The sequence below is a fragment of the Pleuronectes platessa genome, chromosome 1 (assembly GCF_947347685.1).
Source record: "Pleuronectes platessa chromosome 1, fPlePla1.1, whole genome shotgun sequence".
Classification (NCBI taxonomy): domain Eukaryota; kingdom Metazoa; phylum Chordata; class Actinopteri; order Pleuronectiformes; family Pleuronectidae; genus Pleuronectes; species Pleuronectes platessa.
In genome coordinates, this window is record NC_070626.1 from 27,103,294 (window position 1) to 27,116,558 (window position 13,265).

At 40.5% G+C, this 13,265-nt stretch overlaps 1 protein-coding gene across 1 annotated transcript in view; it reads left to right on the plus strand.

Annotated features, from left to right (window-relative positions):
* Nucleotides 1–1,123: 1,123 nt before the first annotated feature.
* Nucleotides 1,124–13,265, plus strand: part of itga11a (integrin, alpha 11a) — a 41,985-nt gene continuing 29,843 nt past the window's right edge. Inside the window, exons 1-3 of the mRNA XM_053427173.1 lie at nucleotides 1,124–1,183; nucleotides 1,214–1,310; nucleotides 8,832–8,946. Coding sequence (XP_053283148.1) covers nucleotides 1,226–1,310; nucleotides 8,832–8,946 — 200 coding nt within the window. The 5' untranslated portion in view covers nucleotides 1,124–1,183; nucleotides 1,214–1,225. The remainder of the gene's footprint in view (nucleotides 1,184–1,213; nucleotides 1,311–8,831; nucleotides 8,947–13,265) is intronic.

Consider the following 13,265-nt stretch of genomic DNA (forward strand, 5'->3'; position numbering starts at 1 on the left):
GAACCAAACACATTCTAAAGACGGACAATGTGTCTCCACCTCCTCCAAGTATCAAGGTTCTGTCAATACACATCCCTGTCTAATCGTGAGTGAGCCTCAGAAGTCTATCATGATGTTTCACCAACTGAAAAGTGTGTAATAGGAACTACTTAAAATAACATATACAACCTCGATAATATGTACGATACAACAATACTAGTAATGATGTTGTTATTTTTGGCTCAAATAATACACCTCAAATAATTCCGTTTATTAAATTGTCATAAACATCATGATTTTGTCTCTGCCACCTACGTAGAAACATTGCTTTGGCGTAACATCCTAACATTTCTGTGGAAACATAAATGAGTTATTATGTAAGCACAGGTGTTGTTATACTTAAATATATTCCCCCCCAAAAAAACTTTCTCCAAACCAAAGTAACATTGAGGCTTTTCTTTTCTGTTACATTCAATAGCTAAGTGGTGAACTGGAGATCTACCAGGTGACCACAAAATGGACTTCGGTAAAGCTAATGTACACAAACGTTGTCTTTTTGCGTATCTGGGATCATTAAACATTGTGTAGTTAGGACTGGACGGTTCCAATGGCATGAGGTAACATGCAAACCCCACAATCTGCGTTCCGCTGTTAATACACTGGTTAGTTCGTGCTTGTGCCATGATGACAGCATTCGCGGTGCATAGCTCGAGTCTGACACAGAACATTTCGGGTCTGTTATTAGTAAAGGGGTCGGTGGTGCTACTGTATGTTTTTTTTTTTATTTGAACATTTCTAAATACCTTTTGTAGTTGTCGGTTCACTATTCTCTTCTCAATCAAGCACCTCCATAGATACCTCATGCATTTCATAAAATCAGCTCTTTGCAGCTCTGCTTCATTCTGATTTAATTTGTTCCACATAAGCACATGTTCACATATTTAGAAACAAGAAACTTAAACCGAATATGACCCCTTTGAGAGTGTTCACCCAGTCAGTCCGAGTTGAATGAGTGTGTGGGAGATGAGAGGGTTTCTGCCTGCTGTGTCACACTGGACCTCCTTCTTCTTCTACAGTCCCCTCCTACTTCCACAAGATATAGGCAGCGCTTTAACTTAGACTGAGAGTCAATCAGAGTGGGATCTTTAACTCTGCCCTCCACTGGGTCTCTCTGCCTCAGCCCACCACATACACATTCACAGCAGTTCACATTCAAAAAAGCATACACACACACGTTCACACTCACATGCACATGCACATGCACGCTTGCACCGGCAAACATATGGAGTACTACTGCTTCATCCTGCTCTGGATCTGCAGCCAGCAGTTAGGTGAGTGAAAGGTGTTTATGTATGTGTGTTATTGTTAAAGTGACGGTGTGTATGTGTGTGTTTGGCTTTGCTTTGATTGTGTTGTGCTGATGTATGAATCTGACAGTCTTTCTCTCTCTGGAAAGTATAATAAAGCCACAATAACTGTTAATTATACTCTGACCAGTTCCAACAGACACAGGAAACTTTGACTCTGTTGCTTTTAAAGGCTTGACACAAATAGCAAGAGGGGAAAAGTTTTAGAAGTAGTGACACTGAACTACTTTGTATTTGAAAGTTGAACATGCACACATATTCTGCATTTTAAGGCACAGTAAGAGTGTGAGAAGTGAAATGATGGCTGTCCAGTTAATGTCCCCTTAATTTGACATCCTGACCCAGAATCATGATGAGAGACAGGAAGGCAGAGCTCGAGACTGAAGGATGTGTTGTCACCCTCAGCTCTACAGAGGTGCTGTCCCTCAAATATTCTCTACAGGGAAATTTGATAATATCTGTTCACCCACAACTTTCCAGCGACTGGACAGTAATTGGTGCTGAGCCAGAGCTGTGTTCAATTACCAGTGAAATCACTTTAGCAGTAACAAGTTGTCTGCATGAGAGAAAGGGTGAGAGAGGCAAAATTATAAATCAAGTATTCAGTACATGTGCAAATATAACCAATCAAACCTAATGTGTTTCCCACATTGAATATACAGTAAAAGTGAAGTAGCTGGTGTTGCGCTACAGTCCAATTCTCTATAGGGTCGAGTTTTAAACTGTGAAGCTGTTAACTGTTACCACATAGTTTAAATGCACTACAGTGTGTTGGCCAATATTTCCATAAAATGCAGTGAGCACATTGTCATTATGGCTGCATATGAACATTATATTTTCCAGATTTTTTCTAAAGCATTATTCACTCCTTTTCCAATAAGCTGCATCATCCCGAGGTAATGCCGAAGGCTCATCATAAGGCTGCGATCTTTTTTTAAGTGGTATTTCATTAATCCTGAATTTGGTTTGGTAAATAAAAGGCGTGGGGGAGAGGAAATCTGTAATGTAAATATTTGGTTTGATTTTGGAATTTGTTGGAACTCACTTTTGGCCCGATGCCACAGTGAGGGAGACACTGACCTTGAAGCTGGAGTCTGCGGAGAGAAGATTTGATTCTGGCTGTGGTGGGAGATGTTTTTGGCAGGCACACAAGGGGGAGGTTGCATTTAAGTCTGTTGTTTGAGTGAAACCCTGGGACTTCTGGACCAATGATCCCATTCCTGATAAGTGTGAGTAGAACCATATCCTATAGCTCATCTATATGAGGTGGAAACAGCTGGAGCGCTTCTCCTCCCAAAAATACCTTTTGACATGTAAATATAGCCTATTATTCTTTTTTATCCATGATATAACGCTGCCCTGTTCCATACATTAATCAGACATGTCCTCATAAGCACTGTTACTGCAGCATGTTAAAGGTATTTTACTTATGTGAACTTGCCATTTCTTCCTTCTCATAGACACTAAACATAGTTACTCAATACAGGGGGGGGGGGGGGGGGGGGGGGACTGACCCTAACCCTAACCTTCACATGAAATAGCCATTACTGGAGTCCCCTTGAAATATAAAACCTATGGCCCATTAAGACAAAAGTTACAGTAAGCCACAGTCTGACTGGATTGATTAAACAATAAAACTTTATAAAGTGTTGTGATAATTAATTTAGAGGCCAAAGCCATTGTTCCCCAATGAGTAAGAGTCAAATGCCTGGTCCCACTTACATCATGGCCACTTCCCAGTGGAAAGTCTTTTTGTTTCATCATCCACTCTGTTTCACCACTGAGTCATTTGATACCGTGGCACAAAGCTTAATGAAGAGAGCCATAGTATTTATATCTGACTCATTGTTGCCCTCTCTGCATCATATTTATCTGTCTACTACTAGCTGCATTGGCCACTTTTAGCCACTAGGGGCCAGATAAACTCCAAAACAAAACGTCAAAACAGTCTGTCCTTTCATAATATCATCTTTTACATTTGTTATGGCTAACATTGAGCAACATTACCATTAATTGAAGTGATCCCTATGTGAGTCCAATATTATTCTGCTTATAGGTCTAATCTGTCATATTCTTTTAAATGATGGCAGATGTTTGTGCTTGGTCAGGTGCCTTTTTTCATCTCTGTGTCCAGATCTATTTTTAAAAGTGAGTCCCATCTGTTAGAATCATAGATCTTGGACATTTGGAGCCAGTGTCTACACAATGGCAATTGTGGGATGGAGCAACTGTATCAAGGTCCAGACGTTACACGTGCTTAACCCTTTAAGAATCAGCTGTCAATCATGATGTTTTGATCCATTTGTTTCGTATCAAATAACTAATTGAAAGCAAACTTACTTAGAAAAATAACACTTAAACAAAAGTGGGATAAGTACTACCTAAAATTACAGAAAACAACTTCGAGCTAAATGTATTTGACATGTATTTTGACTTTAGTTTGGTTTATGTCCCATCGATTAACATGGAGGAGGTGGGATTTATGACCTATGCTGCAGCCTGCCACCAGGGGGCTTCACTTTTGGGGAGCATCCATGTCGTCCATCTTTATATACAGTCAATTGTCAGCATCTACTGACTTTTAATATGGAAGCAATAGATATCCAAGTAGTAGTTAAAGTTAAAATGTTTCATTGTGATATAGATTTATTGTTTGAATTAATGTCAGATCGTTGGGGAAATATCTGCTCATTAATCAAGAGTAATTTATATAATAGCATTTATATTTGAAGGCTGTTAAAAGTTTCAGTATCGCAGTAAATATGTCACTGGTCAAAAGAAATGAATCCTCCACCACCTAAATAAATCCACATCATGAAATAACCAACTCACCACTCATTAACTATGCAAAGGTCTTGACACTGGCATGTAGTCGTGTGTGATAGCTGGTGGTTTACATCCACCATTAAGCTGACACAGAGATGCGGTTTCATTCCCCGGAGGTGCTTTTGTTGATTGTTAAGCAGTGCCCAGTTGGCTGTTGTGTACTGGGAACATCTGGTTTTAGATACCCTGTGCTCCTCTGAGTATTTGCACTGGCGTGGGGTAACACAGATACAATATGCCAAAATGTTTGAAAGTATATTGCCCACTGTGACCGATCTTTCCAGAGAAAACCGCTGTCATGGAAAGTCAGAATGAATCAACGGACAGTACATTCTGTGGCGTTTGAGGTTCACTTCACGTGGGGACTCTGTTATCATATTTGTTAGAAAGTTGCGCCACTTGCCGTGTAACACCGGCCAGATGCCGTCGTGATGCAGCGTCTTCAGAATCACATTCCAGAACTGAAGATAAACAGACTAAAAAGCTGTAAAGAAGAGTGTTTTTCATAAATCCAAACCATCTCACAATGTATAGTCTTCTAAAATTACTCCATTATGCATTCCTGATATGAGGACGGCTCCAAGCCAGCAGTTTGCGCAATGCACCCCCACGGCTGCTCTCTGTCAGTGTGTCTGTGGTGGAGCTCCTGCAGCTTGATGTTGATCCAGAGGCAGCAGCGGGCCTAATGTGGGTCACACCGGCAGCCACCGGGCTGAGGTTTATTTATCTGGGCATGGAAGCCGGTACACAGGAAACTCAGCAGGAATCCAACACTGCGTTAGAAGCTGCTGATATTACTGGGAATATTAAATTGCTCTGCTACATTAGTAGAAATGGAAACTGGATCACCTCCATTCTCATGCTTTTTCCACCCGGACACTTTCCCCTGTGCCCGTCTTAGCGTTTGCTCATTTCTTGGCCAGGCTTCAGCTTCTCTGAGATCGCATCTTGGGAAATTTATCGTGCACACTTAGAAGTCATCCTAGCATTAAATCAGCTTCTATACTGGGATATTTACGTGGCTCCAGTTGAAAAGCAATGGATGCCAGACAGATACAGCTCACTACCCTCCATTTGTAAAAAATTTTTACAAATGGATTTCTTTTTTTACACCTATCTGTTCCCAACCATCTATATTTCAGCCACCACTTTCGTGTTTACTAGACAAACAGAAACTTTAGGAAGAAGTCTGGTGGCAAGATGAAAGACCAGTTGAACATGTGATCCATTCATTCTACAGGAAATGAGCAAAGTGGAGCATGTGTCAATATTTACATGAAGTCCCTGCGTGGCAGAGATGGCTATTTAGTTTAATGGAGGTTTTCATGAAACAGAACAAACGGTCTGTGGTTTGTGCCAATCAAGGTGTGATATACTCCTGGACACTTGACAGTCCACGATGAATGACTCCTTCACTCTGCGGCTGTCACTTCACTCACACAAGGTCCTGTGGTAACATTGTGGCACAGTTGTTTTGATGAAGCCTGCAGCCTGAAAACTCTCTGTTTCAGTCCACAATCCATGGAAAGTTGCTGGAGAACAGCAGGAGAAGATACTTGGTTTGCTGTCTGTTTACACAATCTGTAAACTCTCCTAAATAGTCACTATCTGAGGAATGTTGACGATGTTGCATTTTTGTTAAATGACGATCTATCTGAGAGCATACAGCTGCGCAAGTCACATACAAGCAACTACACACCCAAATAAATTCATCCTATCTTCTATGCAACAGAACGATTCTGAGTTCAGCTCTACATTGTATTTTAAACCATTACTGAATCATAACATGGGATATGTTCATAACATAATAAAATGTCATTTGACACATTTTAATCTTTAGAAATACACATTATAAAGTTATAATACAACTCAACAAAATGTAAAAGTGAACCATAACATATTGAGGTTAGTTCTGCAGTTTTTATGAACTCAGCAACTGCCCTTGAGATGGAAGTTTAAGTAAATTGTGCAAATCTGGTAGATGACACAAATATTTAACATCAGTTATTTACTATTTACCACTAACTCTCCCCCCAAATAGGCTGTGATCCATTTACCCTTTCAATCCATCCAACCATACCCTCATCATTCAATTCCTAACCAGGACATTTTTACTTGATTTTAATATCAACATTGCGGGTGCAGAGTGCAAGTCGCTCCGCTATGGCTGTAGGAGGAGGAGAAATGATATTAGCAGGGCTTTCCAAAGGTAATAAATCCATGACATATTATACGTACTATATATGATATATAACAGGGCTCCGGAGTAACTTTGTACATTGGTCGCACTGGTGTGCATAACTTTTTTCGTTTAGATGCACCAGCACATAATTTACGTGCGCCTTCCATTTTTTACTGCGCCTTTTGGCACCGCAATAATACACCCATTATACCTTTTCTTTACAGTTCCCATATGCATTGGTGATTCCTTAACTGGGGCTGGGTATCGCCACAGATTTCCCAAATTAAATGTGAATCACAAGGTCTTGATTCGACTTCTGATTTGATTCAATCAAACAAACACAAAGCAAACTTCCATACTGTTCAGGTTCTAATAACATGTGATTAGTGTTGGTGTTTATTGTTAAAGTGTAAATTGAGCCCAGGTCAGCTGGAGTGTGGAGGGAGGACACACAGACAGGAGACACTGACACTGATATGAACCAACCGCTGCTTCTGCCCTGATCCTGGAACAGCGGTGCAGATCGCTCTGTGTTAGCGACACTTCTCTTCTCTCATCAAGACAACCTGGCTCTTTGATTTGAAGTCATCTGTGCTTTGTTGTGAGTTAAATTGAATTAGATGGTTTCTAACTGTGTCAAGCAGTCACTCACCTTGTGTTTAACTGTTATTCCCCTCGCAATGGAAAAAAAAAGGCTCACAGGGTTTGACATGACCTCGGAGCCTAACAGATGGGGAGTGAGCTGTGAGCTGGGCCTTTTAGCGAGGGAATGAATATGTCCAACAGTGGGGGGTCTGGTGGTGGTTAAAAGCAGAGGCCCCTGTGCTCTGAGTTCAGCTGTGCAGCTCAAACTGTGAGAAAACTGTTTTTTACTCAATAGTCTCCAACTTTAACAGGACAACCCACAATAAAGTATACTTCACTTTCCCTCATCCGTCCCTTTCAAAACCTTCAAACATCTTTCCCCAATATGAGTTGGTATATTTAGGGATTTAAAGGATCATTGAGCTCTAGGGTGAAGATCAACATGATCACTGACCTAACAGGAGCTGAAACGTCAATGACGCCGATCAACTGACATTTTACTGTTAGTCTGGAAACTGGTGAAAACGGAGGATCAGCAGGAGATTAAGCAGAAGACAGATGAACGGAGAGAGATGGATGGAGAAGAGGAGAGTGGTAGACGATTACACATTTTCCCTCTTCACCGCTGCCAAAAAGCAAATCCTATCACCTCCATGTCCTCATGTGTTCATGGAAATTTAAAGCCAAATGAAGCTGTCACTGCCACAATGGGGGGACTTGGTGTCATGCAAAATCTGACAAATACCTTCTCTGGCTGGTATTTTAATTGAAAGCAGACTTTCACTGCTTGTAAGATTTGAGGTTAAGAACACAATTAGGAGAATGTTTTGATCAGGTCCGATATTAGCTTTTACTTTGTACCCTCTGTCTAGAGGTCAAGTTGAACTTCAACAGTTCTCAATTCCAACAACAACACAGAACTCATCGCTGGGTCTCTTTAATGATCTTATGATTGAAGTGGCAGAATATTACCCTCTGATTTTGTGCGCTTTCACACCCACTTTGTTTGGTCCAGACATCCAGACCATCCAGTTTAGTCAGAACCAAACAGCAGGTGTCCGGATCAACAGACCAAAAATGAGCTCGGCCAAAAGAGGTGGTCTTGCTTTGGATCAAACTGAGCCTGCGGTTGGTTGGTTTTTTGATAGTTCAGACTTATTGTAGGAAATTGCAAACAATAGAAGAGAAAGAAGCAGAAGCAGCTTGCAGGATATCTGAAGCAAATTACAATATAACAGAGACATGAACCTACATTGGTGAGTTCCTTGGACCAAACTTTCAGGCGTCAAAGTAGCCATAATGTAGGGTTTTTGTAATTTATTCATGAAGAACGAAAGCCTTGCAGTTCCTCCAGATGCCTCACCTTTTAAAGCGTAATAGTACAGATCCGTCATCTGTGTTGTAGACTTCTAACATGTGTATGTTGTGATGAGACATGCCAGATTAGTCATTTTCATGCTGCTTAACCAAAACCACTCTGGCTCCGCAAATATCTGATGGAAGAATATCAGTCGAATGTGACAACAACACAGCTGCTCTGCTCACACAATTTATTTCTGTTTCCTCTGTGGGAAGTCGGTGTTTAAACTGCCGCAGGCGGACAAACAGACACGGGACACGGTTGGGATATGTTCAGGGTTGAATGAGGATGATTTGCTGCTATTTGTTGCACTTGAGCCAAATGCTCATGTCTAATCAGTGTTGATGTAATTTGTGTTTCTTTTAGTACAAACATCCATAAAACAAGCTCAGATACCACCACCTGCTAGTGAGAACTAGATGTTTTATACAGCTCATACTCATGCTGTAGAACTACTGAATCTGGCCTCAAAGGTAGAAATGTGAAACTCTTCTTTCCGTGCTGATGAAAACTTGTCTTTTCTTTTTTCAAGGATTCCATGACTGCTTCAATATTGACACGAAGAATCACAGGATAATTAAAGGCCCTAAACAAGCCCAGTTTGGATACACTGTGCAGCAACACGTGGGTGCTGGGGGAGAAAAGTGGTAAGAGACTCCTGTGATTTACACACTGCTGCTTTGATAAATATTGAAGCTTAATAATGATTTGTACCTGAATTTATTCACTTCTTCCTTTGCCCATGTCCCCTCCTTCCACCAAGCGTCAATGAAGTCGTTTTCTTGTAGTAGTTGTGTATTCCTGCTGCACAGACAAATAGCAGTGAAAAGAAGTTGTAAGAAAAGTATTGTTGTAAGAATATTTAGATGCAGGAACACCAAATGTGTACAATATTCAAAACAATGCATAACATATGCAGTAATAATTTGTTCCAATACCTCTTGTGCAGACAGCATGAACTTTCAAGGCTTAATTCACTTCCATTGCTGCTGTAAATCTGTAAATTATTTCTGGATGTCTGTTTTCTATAAAAACTAATTAATTTAAAGTAATTTGGAAAATATTCCATTCTTTCAAGTCAAGCAATTGAGTAGTTTTGAAAATAACTTACAGTTAGCAATCTCCCCATTCATCATGGATCAAATAAAGTCAACATTAATTTCTGTGATTGCAAACTATTCCTCCGACTTCAAGTGAGTTCATTGTGCCAATTATGTGTCAGCAACTAATAGACCTTTCAGTTTTCCAGCAACTGGGAAAACTGCTGTATTGACCGAACTCCAGCTTCCAACTCCACAAGTACTTGAATTGAAGTGTCAACTTTTATCATCTGTGCTTTATGACCTAAAACATCTGTAAGTCTTATTGTGATGCATATTTATTTGAGTTTCTGTAAACCTGCCAGAGTTTACGTCAGTGTACAAGTGCATTCTGACTGTAAAACACGTGCTGACAAGGTGTAGTGCTGAGAGACTGACTTGGCTGCGAGACAATAGGATGTCTCCATTTATCCCCGGAAAGATCTATTGTGTCTCTCCTGTGATGTGCAAAGTTTCCTCCCGCAATTTGTGCTTGCAGAAAAAAACTGCATAGTCCTGAGCATGATACCTCACATTCATCATCTTACCTCATAGCACAAGCGGACTCTTGACGCACACTATTATTAAGCCAACTGGCACCGAGCTGTGGCCAAAATTAGTTTCTGGCATCCCTAATATGTCTGGTTGGGAGCACTGTACTATGACCGTGCAGAGTTCAAGCAATGCTGCTGTGCTGTGCGTGTGAGTGTGTGTGTGTGTTGTGTGTGTTTTTGTGTGTGTGTGTGTTTAAATCATTAGTTCTGTCTATATATATATATATATATTTTAACGTGACATGCAGAACGGCTTCATTAAGTATATTTTCACTTTGGCTGTTTCTTTAAATGTTAAAAACAACTTTTATTTACAAATTCCTGGCAAATTGCTTCCTGTTGTTGTGTAAATAGTGAAATTTCTCCTGAGTACCTTCATTTAAGGGCGGAGGTTGATGCAAAACATCCTGTGTCCTTCCAACACTCAACTTTGTTTATATCCTGCAAGTTGAATTAAAAAATGATCAGAGCTCTACATATTCATACCATTAACTGAATATATAAACTGAATAAGATATGAGGATTAGACGTAGGCCTGTATTTGGACTCTACCTCCAAATAAGCAAGATGGCTGCATTTGTATCGTGGATATTCTGGCTTGATTTTTGGATAGTGGGGATCGTTGTCCATCTTTGTATTACAGTCTATGCTTTGTACACACACTGCCTTAGGTAATCAATTACATACAAGTAAACATTGCAAGCACCGAACTCCACCACCTTGTGACTAGTAGTTTAACTTTGACAAGACCACTATGCCCGCTGGTGCCTCTCTATTCTATATTGTCCTCAGAGAAATGCATAAACCTTCTAAATAGAGCTAACAGGAAAATGTGGACAATCCAACAAAAGTTGTACATCGAGTGCTGTAGGGTTAACAATATGAAACCTATGTATAAGCAGTAAATACCATTCTGTTCTGATTATTTTTACTGTTCCATTGGCAAGTTATCCATCACCCTGGAGCAGGACATGAGGCCCAGTGTGTATGTGTGTGTGTACGTGGAAGAGAGAGAGTACTGTATTCACATAAAGATGCTTTGGGATATTTAGCTTGGCAGTGAAATAACTATATTCTGCACGTCGATAAAATGCCAGGTCACAATGTGTGTTAGTGACTTCAAAGTTAAAAAAGCTAGGAAAACTGTGTGTGTGTGTCAGTTGGGGGGGGGGGGGGGGGGCTGATACAGTCTGGACTTCATACCTTTGTGAGGCCCAGTTTGAGCCCTTAACCATGAGAGTGACACATGTTTGGAAAGTGTAATTTCCTCACAGGGTAATTTTAGGGTTAAAGCCTCCACACACCTTTAGTTTGATTATAACTCCAGCTCTTCTGTTTATTTCAAAGCACCTGTTTGGTTGGGATGACTTGTTGACGTGTAATCAGTCGTATTGGCACTCAGGGTTTCGTGACATCATACATTCCCTCCATATAGTACCACCATAGACTATAGCTCTAATCATCCAGAGTCATTAAACAGTTGTGTGGTTGAGCTGAAGCTTTGAGTTTTAGGGTTAAGGTTCTGATGGTTAAAGGAAAAAAAACAACAGTCTGTGCCAAAGATGTTGAGAAACTATTAAAGCAGCCACACTGTTAGAGTCAGTGATATTTCTTCATTATAATGATCACAGGATCTGTGGTTAATGAACGAGGCCATAGAAGAAACACCATCCTGCCATCATAAATACTCTACAGCTGAAAGTAATCCCCCAGAAATGCTCGTGATTTAGTTGCATTTAACGTAAACAAGAATAAATGCAAAGTAAATTAAGTCTTTACAGATTTTTAAATTCATCCAAACGGTTGTTAAAGATTTGGTTCTCCAGTAGGAACCACTCTCAGGTCTGGGAAGTCAGAACGCTTGAGGTCTTAAGACCACATGGTTCATTCTTAGTCTTCTCTTGTAATTTTGACTATCCATTGAGGTATAGATTCATGGCTAAGGAATGTGAAGGCATTTCCTTTGTGAACAAGAGGGGACGACAACAACATACATGAAGGGTGATGTTTAAAACTAGCAGAAGCTGCCAACATACAGGAGTCGAATAACCCACATGACAGCTACACTGGTCAGGTCAAATCCGACTTCTTTACCATTCCGAGCTGTCGGCCAACCTCTACTTGAACTGAAAAGGTCTGATGAGGCTGACATGTGTGGAACAAAGGTCACCAGAGACACGGCCTGAACCGAAGTAAATGTCTGAGAAGTTGGTGAAAACTTTTGCAGTGGAAGAATAGTGGAGCACAGATCGTGCATACAGCAAACTGCCAAATGGAGCTATAGGGACCAGGAGATGGCATCTTTATTAGGTGTTCATAAGCAATAGAAGTTCTATTACTATATTGAGGCAATAAGATATACTGCCCTAGCCGAACCTTTCTGCGATCTACAGGGCTGAGTCTCCCACTGTTTTTTAAACTTGGGTGATGACTCGTCTGTCTGCTCGCTAGACAACTTACTCACCCGGCTGACTTCAGGTCTGTATAGTGCAGTGCAGCAGGACGCTTCGGGTCTGGGTATGTGAACACACAGCTGCATTCGCATAATCAAGGAAACCTGTATGTTTGTGTGTGTGTCTGTGGGAGTGTGCATAGTCAGACAGTTCACAGCAGGACGAAGGAATGTCGCAGCATCTGGGGATCCATGGGAAAATACCACATTAACAATTTCAACTTTATTTATTTCTTTATTTTACTCCCACTAAATAACTAACAGTCAATTCTGACTAAGTCAATCCTGCTGTTGTTCAGGATATTGTTACCTCATTTAAAGAATAAACTCATTTGTTTAACAGTTAGAGGGAAAAAAAATCATACCATTTTATCAAAGGGCCCTGGTTTCTGCATTCAAATTTCATTTTGGTTAGTCACTATTTCTGGATAACAAATGTGTGCAGTAAAATGAGCACTCTGAGATGAATTGAAGTAGAAGAATGCAATATTCAGAACAGAGATTGTTTATTTTCCATCACTGCCAGATCAGTGAGTCTTTGTTGTGGAGTTGTGTCTGGGACACAGGCAGTGACGACTGTATCTTAAATTAACTACATTACACGTTTTTTTCCAACTAAATGTGCTGATAAAGCAGATATTTCTGCACATGAGGATAGAATCTGGTGTTTTTTGTTTTTGTTTTTCCGCAGCGAGACATGTGCTCGCCAAGTGTCAGCACTTCAGGGGGGTTTTCTCGCTGATTGTCTGGTTTTGTGTGTTTATCAGAAGGGCTGACTAATTGTGTTCACTGGATTCAGAAATACGAATTATCCTGTAAACAGAAATAAATACATGGGGGGGGGGGGGGGGGTGCAAGAGACACAAAGGAAAGTAGGGAAA